We start from the raw sequence: 13,820 nt of genomic DNA on the forward strand, positions 1-13,820 counted from the left end.
GTCGTTCGTAAATTGAGAGCGCTGTCTGACTGTCAGTTCGTATCGCTCTCGGAGCGTTCAGAGCCACACTGGACGCTCTGGCGGAGGAGGAGGGTTGATTCAAGCGTTCTGACCTCAAAACAGCAGTCAAGCATCCAAGATAACTGGTTAACATTGGCTAGCTTGCTAGCTACTTCCAGTACAAATGAGAGAACTCTGACATTTCACTCGCCTTAGCAGAGCTGGTTAGGCTGTGTTCATGTTATCCAGAGCATTGGTGACTTTAACTGTGCTTCAGGCAACAATTTAATAACGCATTTTTTTGCCGACGCTTACTGACACCGGCCGTATTCAAAGGACGTTGAGCGTTTGTTTTTCATCAATTATTCTGTCCTCTGGCACTCAGACGAGAGTGGTCTGAAATCGGAGTATATAGCCAGAGCGAATTTAGGAACGCAGCCTATGTCTGAGTGTTGGAGTGTGCCCCTTACAGGTTAGGATAATTAAAGTGGCAGGTTAGGTGAATTACCGTGGCAGGTTAGGAGACTAGGATTAGGGTTAGCTACAATGTAACAGATGTCAACAACTGTTGTCCCAGCGCAAAAGAAACGGCCACGGACCAATGGGGAGCATCAATTGGTGTAAAGTAGATATCATGAAACACCCGATATCAGAGAACGCCCCTAATTGCGGTCTGCAATTACACCTCTTTCGGATCAAGGGGCCAGGCTTCCAGTCTGTAAACATGCTTTCCACTGTGCTCAGAGGGCATTTTCCGTACTGCAGTTCAGCTGAAGCACGGCCCAATTCCTATTGATGGCCCCATTGCGAAGTCACGTTATTTTTAAAACAAGACAATTTACTCATCAAGTCTGTAAACAAAACATCCATTGAATTATTCAAGTAATTGCCGTAGTCAGATTTTTCCCCATCACTCACAGCCAAGGTTAACCATTTTAGATTCATGCTGTGAGGTGGGTGAGCTTATGCCACATGCAGATGCTGAAGGGAAAACACACCTTGACCTGCTGTTTATAATGTAGGTTAAGGTGCAGCCTCGTCTCATAGACTAGGTGTAACATAGTAAATATAAATCAGGGACTCTCAAAACAGTATTATGTTACGTTTTTCTGGTTACAAAAGACAGATGGTTACTTATTAATACATGGAATTTGGTGGTGCTGTACTGTATCAGCGAGCTGAGCCAGTTGAAAGTATTGTCACTAGGGATATATTGTTGGTGACTGTGTGCTCCTTCATTAGTTTTGTGTTTATTATTATTTTACTTCTGGTACCCTCCTACCTGAGAGGCATGAGGCCTGAGAGGCGTTGCACTGTTAAAATCATCCCAGTGTGGAGATGAAACACCTGTGTGTTACAAAGATACATGCTCTGTCCTCTCTGCTCTACCTAGGGGTTTCAATGTGGGTAATACAGAGATAATACTAATACCGAGAGAACCACTGCTCTACCTAGGTGTTTTAATGTGGGTAATACAGAGATAATGCTAATACCGAGAGAACCACTGCTCTACCTAGGTGTTTTAATGTGGGTAATACAGAGATAATACTAATACCGAGAGAACCACTGCTCTACCTAGGTGTTTTAATGTGGGTAATACTAATACAGATAACCACTGCCCTACCTAGTGTTTTAATGTGACTCATACAGAGATAACCGTTGGACATGCATTTTCCATTATGCCATTGTGTTTACCACTTCAGATCCTTAAATTGTAGTTTGAAGCATATACAAGACCCCTCGACTTTTTCCACATATTGTTACATTACAGGCTTATACAAAAATTCATTAAATGCATGTTTTACCACTCATCAATATACACATAAATTTATACAAATGAATACCTTATTTGCATACATTTTCAGACTGTAACGCTCAATGAGTGAATGGGTGTGGAGTCAGGCGCAGAGAGCGGGATGCAGGGAAAAACACGCTTTAATGTCCAAAATCAAAGGAACAAAATAGTTATACCCAACACAGGAGTAACTATAAAAATAAAATAGTACCCTTAGGTAAAATACCAGGACAGCGAGAAAACCCAACAAAACACTAACACCTCTCACAAGTACAGAAGAACAAGCCCGCACAAACAGAAGCGGGCTACACGAACTTAAATAACCCCACCCTAACAACCAAACAATGAACAGGTGAAACCAATTAGACAAAACCAAACGAACACGGAACAAAGGATCGGTAGCAGCTAGTAGACCGGCGACGACGACCGCCGAGCGACCACCCGAACACGAAGGGGAGCCACCTTCGGTAATATTCGTGACACAGACCCTTTCCTCTGAGACTCAAAATTCAGCTCAAGTGCATCCTGTTTCCATTGATCATCCTTGAGATGTTTCTACAACTTGATTGGAGTCCACCTGTGGCAAATTCAAATGTATGGACATGATTGGAAAAGGATCACACCTGTCTTTTTAAGGTCCCACAGTTGACAGTGCAAGTCAGAGCAAAAACCAAGCAATGAGGTCGAAGAAATTTTCCGTTTTGCTCCGAGACAGATTTGTGGTGAGGCACAGATCTGGGGAAGAGTACCAAAACATTTCTCAATTCTTTGTTGGCTGGGCTCCCCGCTTGTGCCTTCAAACTCCTGCCCTACATTGGGCGCAAACCTTTTAAGGGCTCCCGAGTGGCGCAGCAGTCTAAGGCACCTCATCTCAGTGCAAGAGACATCACTACAGTCCCTGGTTTGAATCCTAGCTGAATCACATCTGGCCATGATTGGGAGTCCCATAGGGAAGCGCACAATTGGCCCAGCATCGGTAAGGATTGGCTGGGGTAGGCCTTCATTCTAAATAAGAATTTGTTCTTTACTGACTTACCTAGTAAAATAAAAAATTTAAAAATTGGACGCATGCCAGCAAAGCCACGAAACAATACATGAATTGCACTATAACAGTGAGAAACGGTGCCCACAAACTGTTAGGACCAACAGCATAGTCTCAACAACTTACCACTGCTTCACCTGGCTATCAGCGGAGTCTGGCAACGAAACATTTCATTCAGCCTCATTTACTGCCTTTTAAAATAAAATGGCTGACTTACTTAAACAAATGTGGTTTCTACTGACAATTGAGATGTACAAACTATGGCATAAGGGGACGATAAGAGGCAATCCGTAATTTCGATTAAGACATTAATGAGCGAGCTAGGACGGACGTAGTCAATGTAACTATTTGTTCAGCTACATGTGAAACACCAAGTCAGAACAGTAGGCAAAATTAAGATGTGAAACTAGATAAAATTATTAGGGTGAGGCACATGGGCTACTAACATCTTACTACACAACATACACTTAGTATTACTTTCTTAGCTACAGTATACATATCTTCCTGGCATATTACATAATTTATGCAGTAGCATACAAGACATTTTTGGACTCACTTTGTTGTGCTGTGATCACTTGAACAGGAAGGTGGCGCGGCAGTAATTTATGGGCATATTTTGTCATCAAACTTCGTCAACAAATTATGGCATTCTCTGGATTTGTGGTGCTTCCAAGACAACTGGGAACTCGAAGAAGAAAAAAAAGGAATCATGATGACGTCAGTGATCTTCAGGTCGTAGCTGTAGAAAGACCCCGAGTTCCCAATTTACAATTCTGAGTTGGATGAAAGTTCAAAACGTATTTTCTCAGTCGTAGCTTGTTTTTCCCCAAGTTCCCAGTTGTTTTGAACTCACACAAGTCAGATTTTGCAGTACAGAGTTAAGTTGATTTGAGCGTGGCACAAATCAAGCTTCATTGACAGCACGGCCAATGTTGAATGTTTACAGTTTTAAACTAGGAAAAGAGCCCCTTAATCTTAGACTTGGGACCACACAGCCACTCCACTGAATAGCAGGCTAATGATTGCTTTGCAATGCTTGCAGTTAGCCACTGATTCCTTCCAAACCACTCATTGTTGAATTGCAATTTGTTGTGATGTTTATGTCCAACGGCAGATGAGCACCGACACAAGGTAAAAAACTCTGTTGTTCTGCCTCTGAACAAGGCAGTTAACCCACTGTTCCTAGGCCATCATTGTAAATAAGAATTTGTTCTTAATTAACAGACTTGCCTAGTTTTTTTTTTTTTAAAGAAGTGTCTACTAGCTCATTCCCACAGAATACTGCAGAGGGACAACCTGGTCTCAGAGCAAAACGTATTATGTATTACAAAAACATCTGTGTCATTCCATTTAGTATGTTAGGTTACATTACAATACCAATATAAACTGAACTGAACATGTTAGGGGCGGAAGGTAGACTTGTGGTTAGAGCTTTGGGCCAGTAACCAAAAGGTCCCCGAGCTGACAAGGTAAAACTCTGTTGTTCTGCCTCTGAACAAGGCAGTTAACACACTGTTCCTAAGCCATCATTGTAAATAAGAAATTATTCTTAACAGACTTGCCTAGTTAAATAAAGGTTCAAAAGAAGTGTCTACTAGCTCATTCCCACAGAATACTGCAGAGGGACAACCTGGTCTCAGAGCAAAACGTATTATGTATTACAAAAACATCTGTGTCATTCCATTTAGTATGTTAGGTTACATTACAATACCAATATAAACTGAACTGAAATATAAAGTAAACATGTAAAGTGTTGGTTTCATGAGCTGAAATAAAACATTCCAGCAATGTTCCATGTGCAGAAAAAGCTAATTTCTCTCAAATGTTGTGCACAGCTTTGTTACTATCCCTGTTCGTGAGCATTTCAGCCTTTGTCAAGATAATCCATCCACCTGACAGGTGTGGCATATCAAGATAAAACAGCATTATCATTACACAACTGCACCTTGTGCTGGGGGACAATAAAAGGCCACACAACACAATGTCACATATCTCAAGTTCAGGGAATGTGCAATTGTCATGATGACTGCAGGAGAGATTTCAATATTTCTATCTCTACCATAAGTCACCTCTAACGTTCTTTTAGAGAATTTGGCAGTACATCCAACCGGCCTCACAACTGCAGATCACATGTAACCACGGCAGCCCAGGACTTCTTCACCTGCAGGATTGTCTGGGAGGGGGCTGAGTAGTATTTCTGTCTGTAATCAAGACCTTTTGTGGGGGAAAAACTCATGCTGATTGGCTGGGCCTGGCTCCCAAGTGGGCCGATGCCCTCCCAAGTCCCACCCATGGCTGAGCCCCTGCCCAGTCATGTGATATCCATAGATTAGGGCCTTGTTTATTTAAAATGACTGGTTTTCTTATACGAACTATACATCTTTGAAATTGTTGCTTTTAGATTGTTGTTCAGTATAATACGACTTGTAGGACGTATCGTATGTTAAGAATTACAATTCTTATGTTATTTTACGCATTGCTATTCATACATTATGTTAGGAACTTGTAATATGTATGATATGTTACGAATTCCAATTTGTTGTTGCTAATGTTAGCTAGGTTAGGAGTGAGGGGTTAAATGGTTTTAGGGGAAAGGTTAGCTAACATACTAAGTAGTTGCATGCTAAGCTAACATGCTAAGTAATAGCTAAAAAGTAGTAAGTAGTTGCAAAGTTGCTAATTAGCTAAAATGCTACAGTTAACCTTGATGAGATTCTAAACACAGCAGCCTTTGGCTAGAAGTTTGAGTTACACGCCCACCCTTCCACAGAGCAGGAGTAAGGCTTCTCTCCTGTGTGTATATGTTGGTGTGTTTTTAAGGTATCCAGTCGAGAGAAACTCACCCCACAGTCAGAACAGGAGTAAGACTTTTCTCCTGCACGCATTCTCTGATGAACTTTTAGCTTAGTAGATGTTTTGAAGCATTTTCCACAGTCAGAGCAGGAGTATGGCTTCTCCCCTGTGTGTATACGTTCATCTGATCTTAAGTTGGAAAGTTGCGAGAAACTAGTTCCACAGTCAGAGCAGACGTAAGGCTTCTCTCCTGTGTGTGTACTCTGATGAACTTTAAGCTTATTTGATGTTTTAAAACATTTTCCACAGTCAGAGCAGGAATAAGGCTTCTCTCCTGTGTGTGTTTTCTGATGAAATTTTAGATCAGTTGATGTTATGAAGCATTTTCCACAGTCAGAGCAGGAGTAAGGCTTCTCTCCTGTGTGTGTTCTCTGGTGAACTTTTAGATCAGTTGACGTTGTGAAGCATTTTCCACAGTCAGAGCAGGAGTAAGGCTTCTCCCCTGTATGTATACGTTGGTGTGTTTTTAAGGTGCCCAGATGAGAGAAACTCGCCCCACAATCAGAGCAGACATAAGGCTTTTCACCTGTATGTATACGTTCATGTGCTTTTAAGTGGGAAATTTGAGAGAAACTAGTTCCACAGTCAGGGCAGAAGAAAGGCTTCTCTCCTGTGTGTGTTCTCTGATGAACCTTTAGCACATTTGATGTTTTAAAACATTTCCCACAGTCAGAGCAGGAGTATGGCTTCTCCCCTGTATGTATACGTTCATGTGCTTTTAAGTGGGAAAGTTGAGAGAAACTAGTTCCACAGTCAGGGCAGAAGAAAGGCTTCTCTCCTGTGTGTGTTCTCTGATGAACCTTTAGCACATTTGATGTTTTAAAACATTTTCCACATTCAGAGCAGGAGTAAGGCTTCTCTCCTGTGTGTATTTGTAGGTGTATTTTTAGCTTTGATAGAAATGGGAATATCTCTTCACAATGTGGGCAGTGATGAGACCTCGTGGCTCTCTGATCTTCCTGCTCTTGCTCTCTGGATGTGGAGAATGTCTCAACATGGTCTCCTGTGTGAACAACATCAGAAGAACCAGTCAGTTGGTGTGATATACATGTCAATCAAATTTATTTTATGAAGCCCTTTTTACATCAGTAGTTGTCAAAGTGCTTAACAGAAACCCAACCTAAAATACCCAAAGAGCAAGCAATGCAGATGTAGAAGCACAGTGGCCACAAACATCTCTCTAGAAAGCAGGAACCTAGAAAGAAACCTAGAGAGGAACCAGGCTCAGAGCGGTGACCAGTCCTCTTCTGGCCATACCGGGTGACAGGTAGCCTAGTGGTTAGAGCAACCAAAAGGTTGCAAGATCGAATCCCTGAGCTGACGAGGTAAAAATCTGTTGTTCTTCCCCTGAATAAGGCAGTTAACCCACTGTTCCTAGGCCGTCATTTAAAGTAAACATTTGTTCCTAACTGACCTGCCTAGTTAACCTGTTTGGGTGCATGTCCAAACGCTAGCAGGACACCTACGACAACATCTGGTGAAATTGCAGAGCGCAAAATTCAAAATACAAAAATCCAAATATTAAACATTCATGAAAATAGAAGTGTCTGACATCATTTAAAAGCTTCTTGTTAATCCAACTGCGTTGTCAGATTTGAAAAAGGCTTTACAGAGAAAGCATACCACGCGATTATCTGAGGACAGCTCCCCACATCGATAAAGTCCTTCCTTATATCCCAAAAATGTCAGTTTAGATGGTGCGCTTGATTCAGTAAGTCACTCATTCAACATGCACACAAACTAATCCAAAAAGTTACCGGTAAAGTTTGTCCAAACAAGTCAAACAATGTTTCTAATTAACTTAAATTTAAGACAGAGAAGAATGTGTTTAATAGCAAAGATAAATAACGAAGAGTGCACTCTCGTTGATGCGCGCAACATGATTACTTTTAGAAATGGGGTACACCTTGGAAAAACTACAAATACTTGTTCATTTAAAAAACAAAACAAGCCTGAAATCCTTTCTAAAGACTGTTGACATCTAGTGGAAGCCAAAGGAACTGCAATCTGGGTCCTATCAATTTGTAAATCCCATAGGCAAGCATTGAAAAAAACGGTGACCTCAAAAAATAAATATTCTGGATGGATTTTCCTCAAGGTTTTCGCCTGCCATATCAGTTCTGTTATACCCACAGACATTATTTTTACAGTTTTAGAAACTTCAGAGTGTTTTCTATCCAATGCTATCAAGTATATGCATATGCTGGCTTTTGGGCAGTTTACAGGCAGTTTACTTTGGGCACGCCAGTCATCCAAAATTCCGGACAATAACCAGATAAGGACATAAAATAAATAAATAAAATAAATAAAAGTTAAAAAATAAAATAAAATACAAATAAATACACCATTAGTGGTGAAATAAATGAATACACTACCATTAGTGGTGAAATAAATGAATACACTACCATTAGTGGTGAAATAAATGAATACACTACCATTAGTGGTGAAATAAATGAATACACTACCATTAGTGGTGAAATAAATGAATACACTACCATTAGTGGTGAAATAAATGAATACACTACCATTAGTGGTGAAATAAATGAATACACTACCATTAGTGGTGAAATAAATGAATACACTACCATTAGTGGTGAAATAAATGAATACACTACCATTAGTGGTGAAATAAATGAATACACTACCATTAGTGGTGAAATAAATGAATACACTACCATTAGTGGTGAAATAAATGAATACACTACCATTAGTGGTGAAATAAATGAATACACTACCATTAGTGGTGAAATAAATGAATACACTACCATTAGTGGTGAAATAAATAAATACACTACCATTAGTGGTGAAATAAATGAATACACTACCATTAGTGGTGAAATAAATAAATACACTACCATTAGTGGTGAAATAAATGAATACACTACCATTAGTGGTGAAATAAATAAATACACTACCATTAGTGGTGAAATAAATAAATACACTACCATTAGTGGTGAAATAAATGAATACACTACCATTAGTGGTGAAATAAATAAATACACTACCATTAGTGGTGAAATAAATGAATACACTACCATTAGTGGTGAAATAAATGAATACACTACCATTAGTGGTGAAATAAATGAATACACTACCATTAGTGGTGAAATAAATGAATACACTACCATTAGTGGTGAAATAAATGAATACACTACCATTAGTGGTGAAATAAATGAATACACTACCATTAGTGGTGAAATAAATGAATACACTACCATTAGTGGTGAAATAAATGAATACATTCTAAACTTTGGGGTGACTTACAAATGTCCTTGTTTTGAAAGAAAAGCACATTGTTTGTCCATTAAAATAACATCAAATTGATCAGAAATACAGTGTAGACATTGTTATTGCCCTAAATGACTATTGTAGCTGGAAACGGCAGCTATCTTATGGAATATCTACATAGGTGTACAGAGGCCAATTATCAGCAACCATCACTCCTGTGATCCAATGGCATGTTGTGTTCGCTAATCTAAGTTTATCATTAGAAAACCCTTTTGCAATTATGTTAGCACAGCTGAAAACTGTGGATCAGACTAAAGAAGCATTAAAACTGGCCTTTGTAACTCTGCCTAGAAGGCCAGCATCCCGGATTCGCCTCTTCACTGTTGAAGTTGAGACGGGTGTTAAGTGACCCCAAACTTTTGAATTGAGCTCAGGTGCATCCTGTTTCCATTGATCATCCTTGAGATGTTTCTACAATTTGATCTATAAAATATTAAATATATATGTATCAGATATAAATCATCAGGATGTGGTAGTCTACTGGTTATGTTCAACACTTCTCCAATCGTTGTTGAGATCTGATATTCTGAGCAGCAAACAAATTATAATTCAATATTGACAGTGATGATGCCATGGCCTATGTTGAAATGAGGTATGCCGAACTTGGTGATTGAGGGTATTAAACATTTTCAACGTTCTTGAGACACTGTGTGGGCAAAGGCAGGCGTTACAAGTTTAAATAGTTTTTGCTTCGCTGTGAAGTCTTGAGTTGTTCAGGGATGTGAGATGTCAGAATTACAGAATTCAACCTAGCAATAGACTGGTCATAACTTATGGAGGTCTAATATATGAAGATAGAACCAGCTCTTACCATGACTAACAGTTTTCCTAATGTTCTCCTCCTCTTCTTCATCTTTAATGTTGTAATTCAGCTCCAGTGTTTGACTGCAGTCTTCCAGCTTCACTGATGCCATCTCTGGATCCTGCAGTGCAAACTGGGCTCACTGTCACAATAAGGACCCAGTGACTGTAGGTTTGGACTCAGTGTGGAAGGAGAGTGGCAGGCTGGGATTGTCCTCACTGTTGACGTTAACAGCCTCAGACTTAATCTGAGTCGGTCTGTAGTAATAAAGACAAACGGACACAAAAGTTATTTTCTTGACAGTTCAGGCACTTGATTCTGTAAAAAATATGTTCTACTTTTTCATGCTCAATTATCTATTTTCAGTCGATCAGGTAGCTAATCCTTGACAAAACATTCATTCACGTTAGACACAAAGTACACATTTTAAATTGCACAACATAAGTGCACTTAATCTATAGTAGATTTCCTAAATTCACATAAATGACTCAAAAACCATTTAGTACAAGATTGCAGTATGTTTCAGGCAGCACTATGTACTATTTTCCTGAATAACCTTGTCTTCACTATATTATTTCACTCACAAAAACCAAATGTATTTCCCATTCACACCATATTAAGAATTATCAGGGGTCACACAGTGGCAAGTCAAATTCAAGGACTTTTTCAGGCACTAATATTTATTTACTTGAAGCCCTGTGTGAAAACCCTGAATTATAGATAAATATAGAAACAACTGAATATGTCTGAATATTAGTACACATGTAAAGAACTGATAATCATTACATTCAGCTTCAGAACTGTAGAGCAACTGAAACATTGGGGTTTATATCATGCTGAGACAATCCACCCCCAGATTATCCAGATTATCAAAAACCATACCGACAGTAACATCTGTTACCCCCAACAACTCTGCTGCAGTTTACAAGATAACTTTCAACCTATTTCTGCTTTACACAATCCAAGCTGTTGATAAGCTTACATATGAATGCTATGAAGTACATTTTATTCACTATTAAAGTATCCTTTGTCACAGCATATTTATGGGCACAATATTTCTGAACAGGCCTCGAAACCATGTCAGGACGAGTAGAAAGACCAGTTCTGACATGATGGAAGCTCCATCAGTCTGACAGTAGGTCAACTTATTACGGGACAAGCCATGGAAGCTCCATCAGTCTGACAGTAGGTCCTCTTACTACGGGACCAGCCATGGAAGCTTCATCAGTCTGACAGTAGGTCCTCTTACTACGGAACCAGCCATGGAAGCTCCATCAGTCTGACAGTAGGTCCTCTTATTACGGGACCAGCCATGGAAGCTCTGTCTGCATTGTAGTTCCACCAGTCTGCCTTACAGCCTCTGCATATGATACATCATGACAGATTCTATATCTCTGAGCATCTCTCTGGACTGGCCATCCCTCATAGCCTGGTTCCTCTCAAGGTTTCTTCCTTGGTTCTGGCCTTTCTAGGGAGTTTTTCTTAGCCACTGTGCTTCTACACCTGCATTGCTTGCTGTTTGGGGTTATAGGCTGCGTTTCTGTACAGCAATTTGTGACATCGGCTGATGTAAGAAGGGCTTTATAAATACATTTGATTGGTTGATTGATGAGGTTGGGTCAAAATCACTGACATTGAAGCTAAGGAATCCTATTCTGTACTTTTCCAGACAAAACCTTCTAACACCTCAACAGCACTGCTAAGCTTTCACTTCTTTAACCCTCTTTCCTACTGATCAACCTTTAGGCTTCAACCACTCTGTCTCCCTTCACATGTTCTTTAACAATATCATCCATGGACATAGATATTGGGACCTCAGAGATTATTACTCCCTTCAGTGTAGCATCAGCTCCAGGGTCATGGCTTCTGAGCTTTGTCCCATTATGATTTTCCAATTGAAGAATCTTCCCTTGCTGAAACTGACCAGCACAAGATAATAACAATCTTCCACTTTCAATGTTTTATTTCACCTTTATTTAACCAGGTAGGCTAGTTCAGAACAAGTTCTCATTTACACGGCTGCATCCCAGTTTAACTTCACCTCTTTTTATGGCCTTGGTTAATCAGGGTGTGAATGAGGCCCTGTGGTCTCCTCAAACACCATCCCAACTTTCCACTCTGACACATTATTACTCTAGCTCCCTACCGTGCGCCTCTGCTTCCAGTATCATTATCTCTGTTCTTCATATGTCTTTCCACTACAGACCACTCACATACTAGGCCCTCATCCTCCCGCTCCATATCATCAGAACTGTCCCCCACATTGATCGCATAAATAAACTCCTAGAAAAACGACCCAAACCGTTCCCGCCATTTAACTTGCTTCGTCCGAACCATCATGTTCTCGCGAGCTTTCATTAACGAAACAGTGCATGTAAACTCGTGAGAACAGGATGGTTCGGACGAGGCTATTTAACAGCTCATAAACAAAATTTTACACAAAACCAAGAACATGTAAAAACGACCTCAAAAAGTGGAATCTTTATGAAATTACTTTGACGAAATGATGTACATACACTCAGATAAACCCAAAGTCTAGTTATGTGACTTGTAAAATATGTTTTAAACACGTTAAACACTCATTCGGATTGACTCCAAAATAACACATACAATTAAAACCATTACCAAACGTGATAATACCTTGACTGATTTGTTACCTATCGTATTATATATTCTCTCGACATTAGCAAGTTTAAACATGCTATTACATACCTACAATGATACATTTGAAATGGACACAACCACTATCGACACAACAGCACAGTTCTGTCGTTTCGACCCGGAACTTCCTGTTCCCCACTACGACGGCGCATCAGCGTCATCTTGTTCTCTGGTAGACTGACATATACACAAATATAAGGCGTCTGCCGCCACCTACTGTAAGGTTAGTAAAAACTGTAGAAGAAAATACATTTCCTTTACGGAAAAGGGGAGGGGGAACAACGACCTCAAAACAAAATACAAAAATAGATAAATAACAACATCCCACTCGTTCAGTCACAGTCCTATTCAAATCACATCCCTACACAGTCTCATGGGCCTCGTAGGGAAGAACATCTTCAGTCAGTATTCTCTGCAATTAGTGGTGTAAAGTACTTAAGTATATATAATTAAGTGCTCCATCAGTAGTTTTTGGGGGTAGCTGTACTTTACTTTTGATATTTTTTGACAACTTCCACTTCTACACCACTACATTCCTAAAGAAAATAATGTACTTTCAACTCCATACATTTTCCCTGACACCCAAAAGTTCTCGTTACATTTTGAATGATCAGCAGAAATTGTTCAGTTCACGCATCCCTACTGTGTCTAATTTGGAGGACTCACCAAATACAAAATACTTTATTTTTAAATTATGGATGTGATCTTAAATTCAATCTGGAGTGCCAGAGTACGCTTGGTCGTTCGTAAATTCAGAGCGTTGTCAGACTGTCAGTTCGTATCGCTCTCGGAGCGTTCAGAGCCACACTGGACGCTCTGGCGGAGGAGGAGGGTTGATTCAAGCATTCTGACCTCACAACAGCAGTCAAGCATCCAAGATAACTGGTTAACATTGGCTAGCTTGCTAGCTACTTCCAGTACAAATGAGAGAACTCTGACCATTTTACTCGCCTTAGCAGAGCTGGTTAGGATGTGTTCATGTTATCCAGAGCAATGCCATAGTCAGATTTTTTCCATCACTCACAGCCAAGGTTAACCATTCAGGTTCATGATATGAGGTGGGTGAGACTATATCACATGCAGATGCTGAGGGGAAAACACACCTCTTGATCTGCGTGCAGCCTCGTCTCATAGCCTAGATGTGACAGAGTAAACATAAATCCGAGACTCTCAAAATAGTGTGATATGTTACATTATGGTTCCATAAGACAGATGGTTACTTAATAAATGGAATTTGGTGGTGCTGTACTGTATCAGCGAGCTGAGCCAGTTGAAAGTATTGACAACAGGGACATATAGTTGGTGACTGTGTGCTCCTTCATTAGTTTTGTGTTTATTATTATTTTACTTCTGGTACCCTCCTACCTGAGAGGCATGAG

General features: G+C 40.0%; 1 protein-coding gene across 1 annotated transcript; it reads right to left on the reverse strand.

Moving 5' to 3' along the window:
- Nucleotides 1-2,176: 2,176 nt before the first annotated feature.
- LOC109876993 (gastrula zinc finger protein XlCGF17.1-like) lies at nt 2,177-12,586 on the reverse strand. Its single transcript, XM_031818612.1, has 4 exons — nt 12,493-12,586; nt 9,790-10,037; nt 5,681-6,693; nt 2,177-2,372 (listed from the first exon to the last, which is right to left on the reverse strand). The coding sequence occupies exons 2-4, from the start codon at nt 9,890-9,892 to the stop codon at nt 2,334-2,336; spliced, it is 1,155 nt and encodes a 384-aa protein (XP_031674472.1). The 5' UTR covers nt 9,893-10,037; nt 12,493-12,586; the 3' UTR covers nt 2,177-2,333.
- Nucleotides 12,587-13,820: the final 1,234 nt, after the last annotated feature.

This window comes from Oncorhynchus kisutch, unplaced genomic scaffold (genome assembly GCF_002021735.2).
Source record: "Oncorhynchus kisutch isolate 150728-3 unplaced genomic scaffold, Okis_V2 scaffold1515, whole genome shotgun sequence".
NCBI lineage: Eukaryota > Metazoa > Chordata > Actinopteri > Salmoniformes > Salmonidae > Oncorhynchus > Oncorhynchus kisutch.

Bases quoted from the DNA above. Each gene is read 5' to 3' on its own strand.
- LOC109876993 (XM_031818612.1), bottom strand. From the start codon at position 9,892: ATGGCATCAGTGAAGCTGGAAGACTGCAGTCAAACACTGGAGCTGAAT. The intron at 6,694-9,789 runs GTAAGAGCTGGT...TTGTTCACACAG, and splicing joins TAGGAAAACTGTTAGTCATG to GAGACCATGTTGAGACATTC. The intron at 2,373-5,680 runs GTGAGTTTCTCT...AATTTGCCACAG, and splicing joins ACTCCTGTTCTGACTGTGGG to GTGGACTCCAATCAAGTTGT.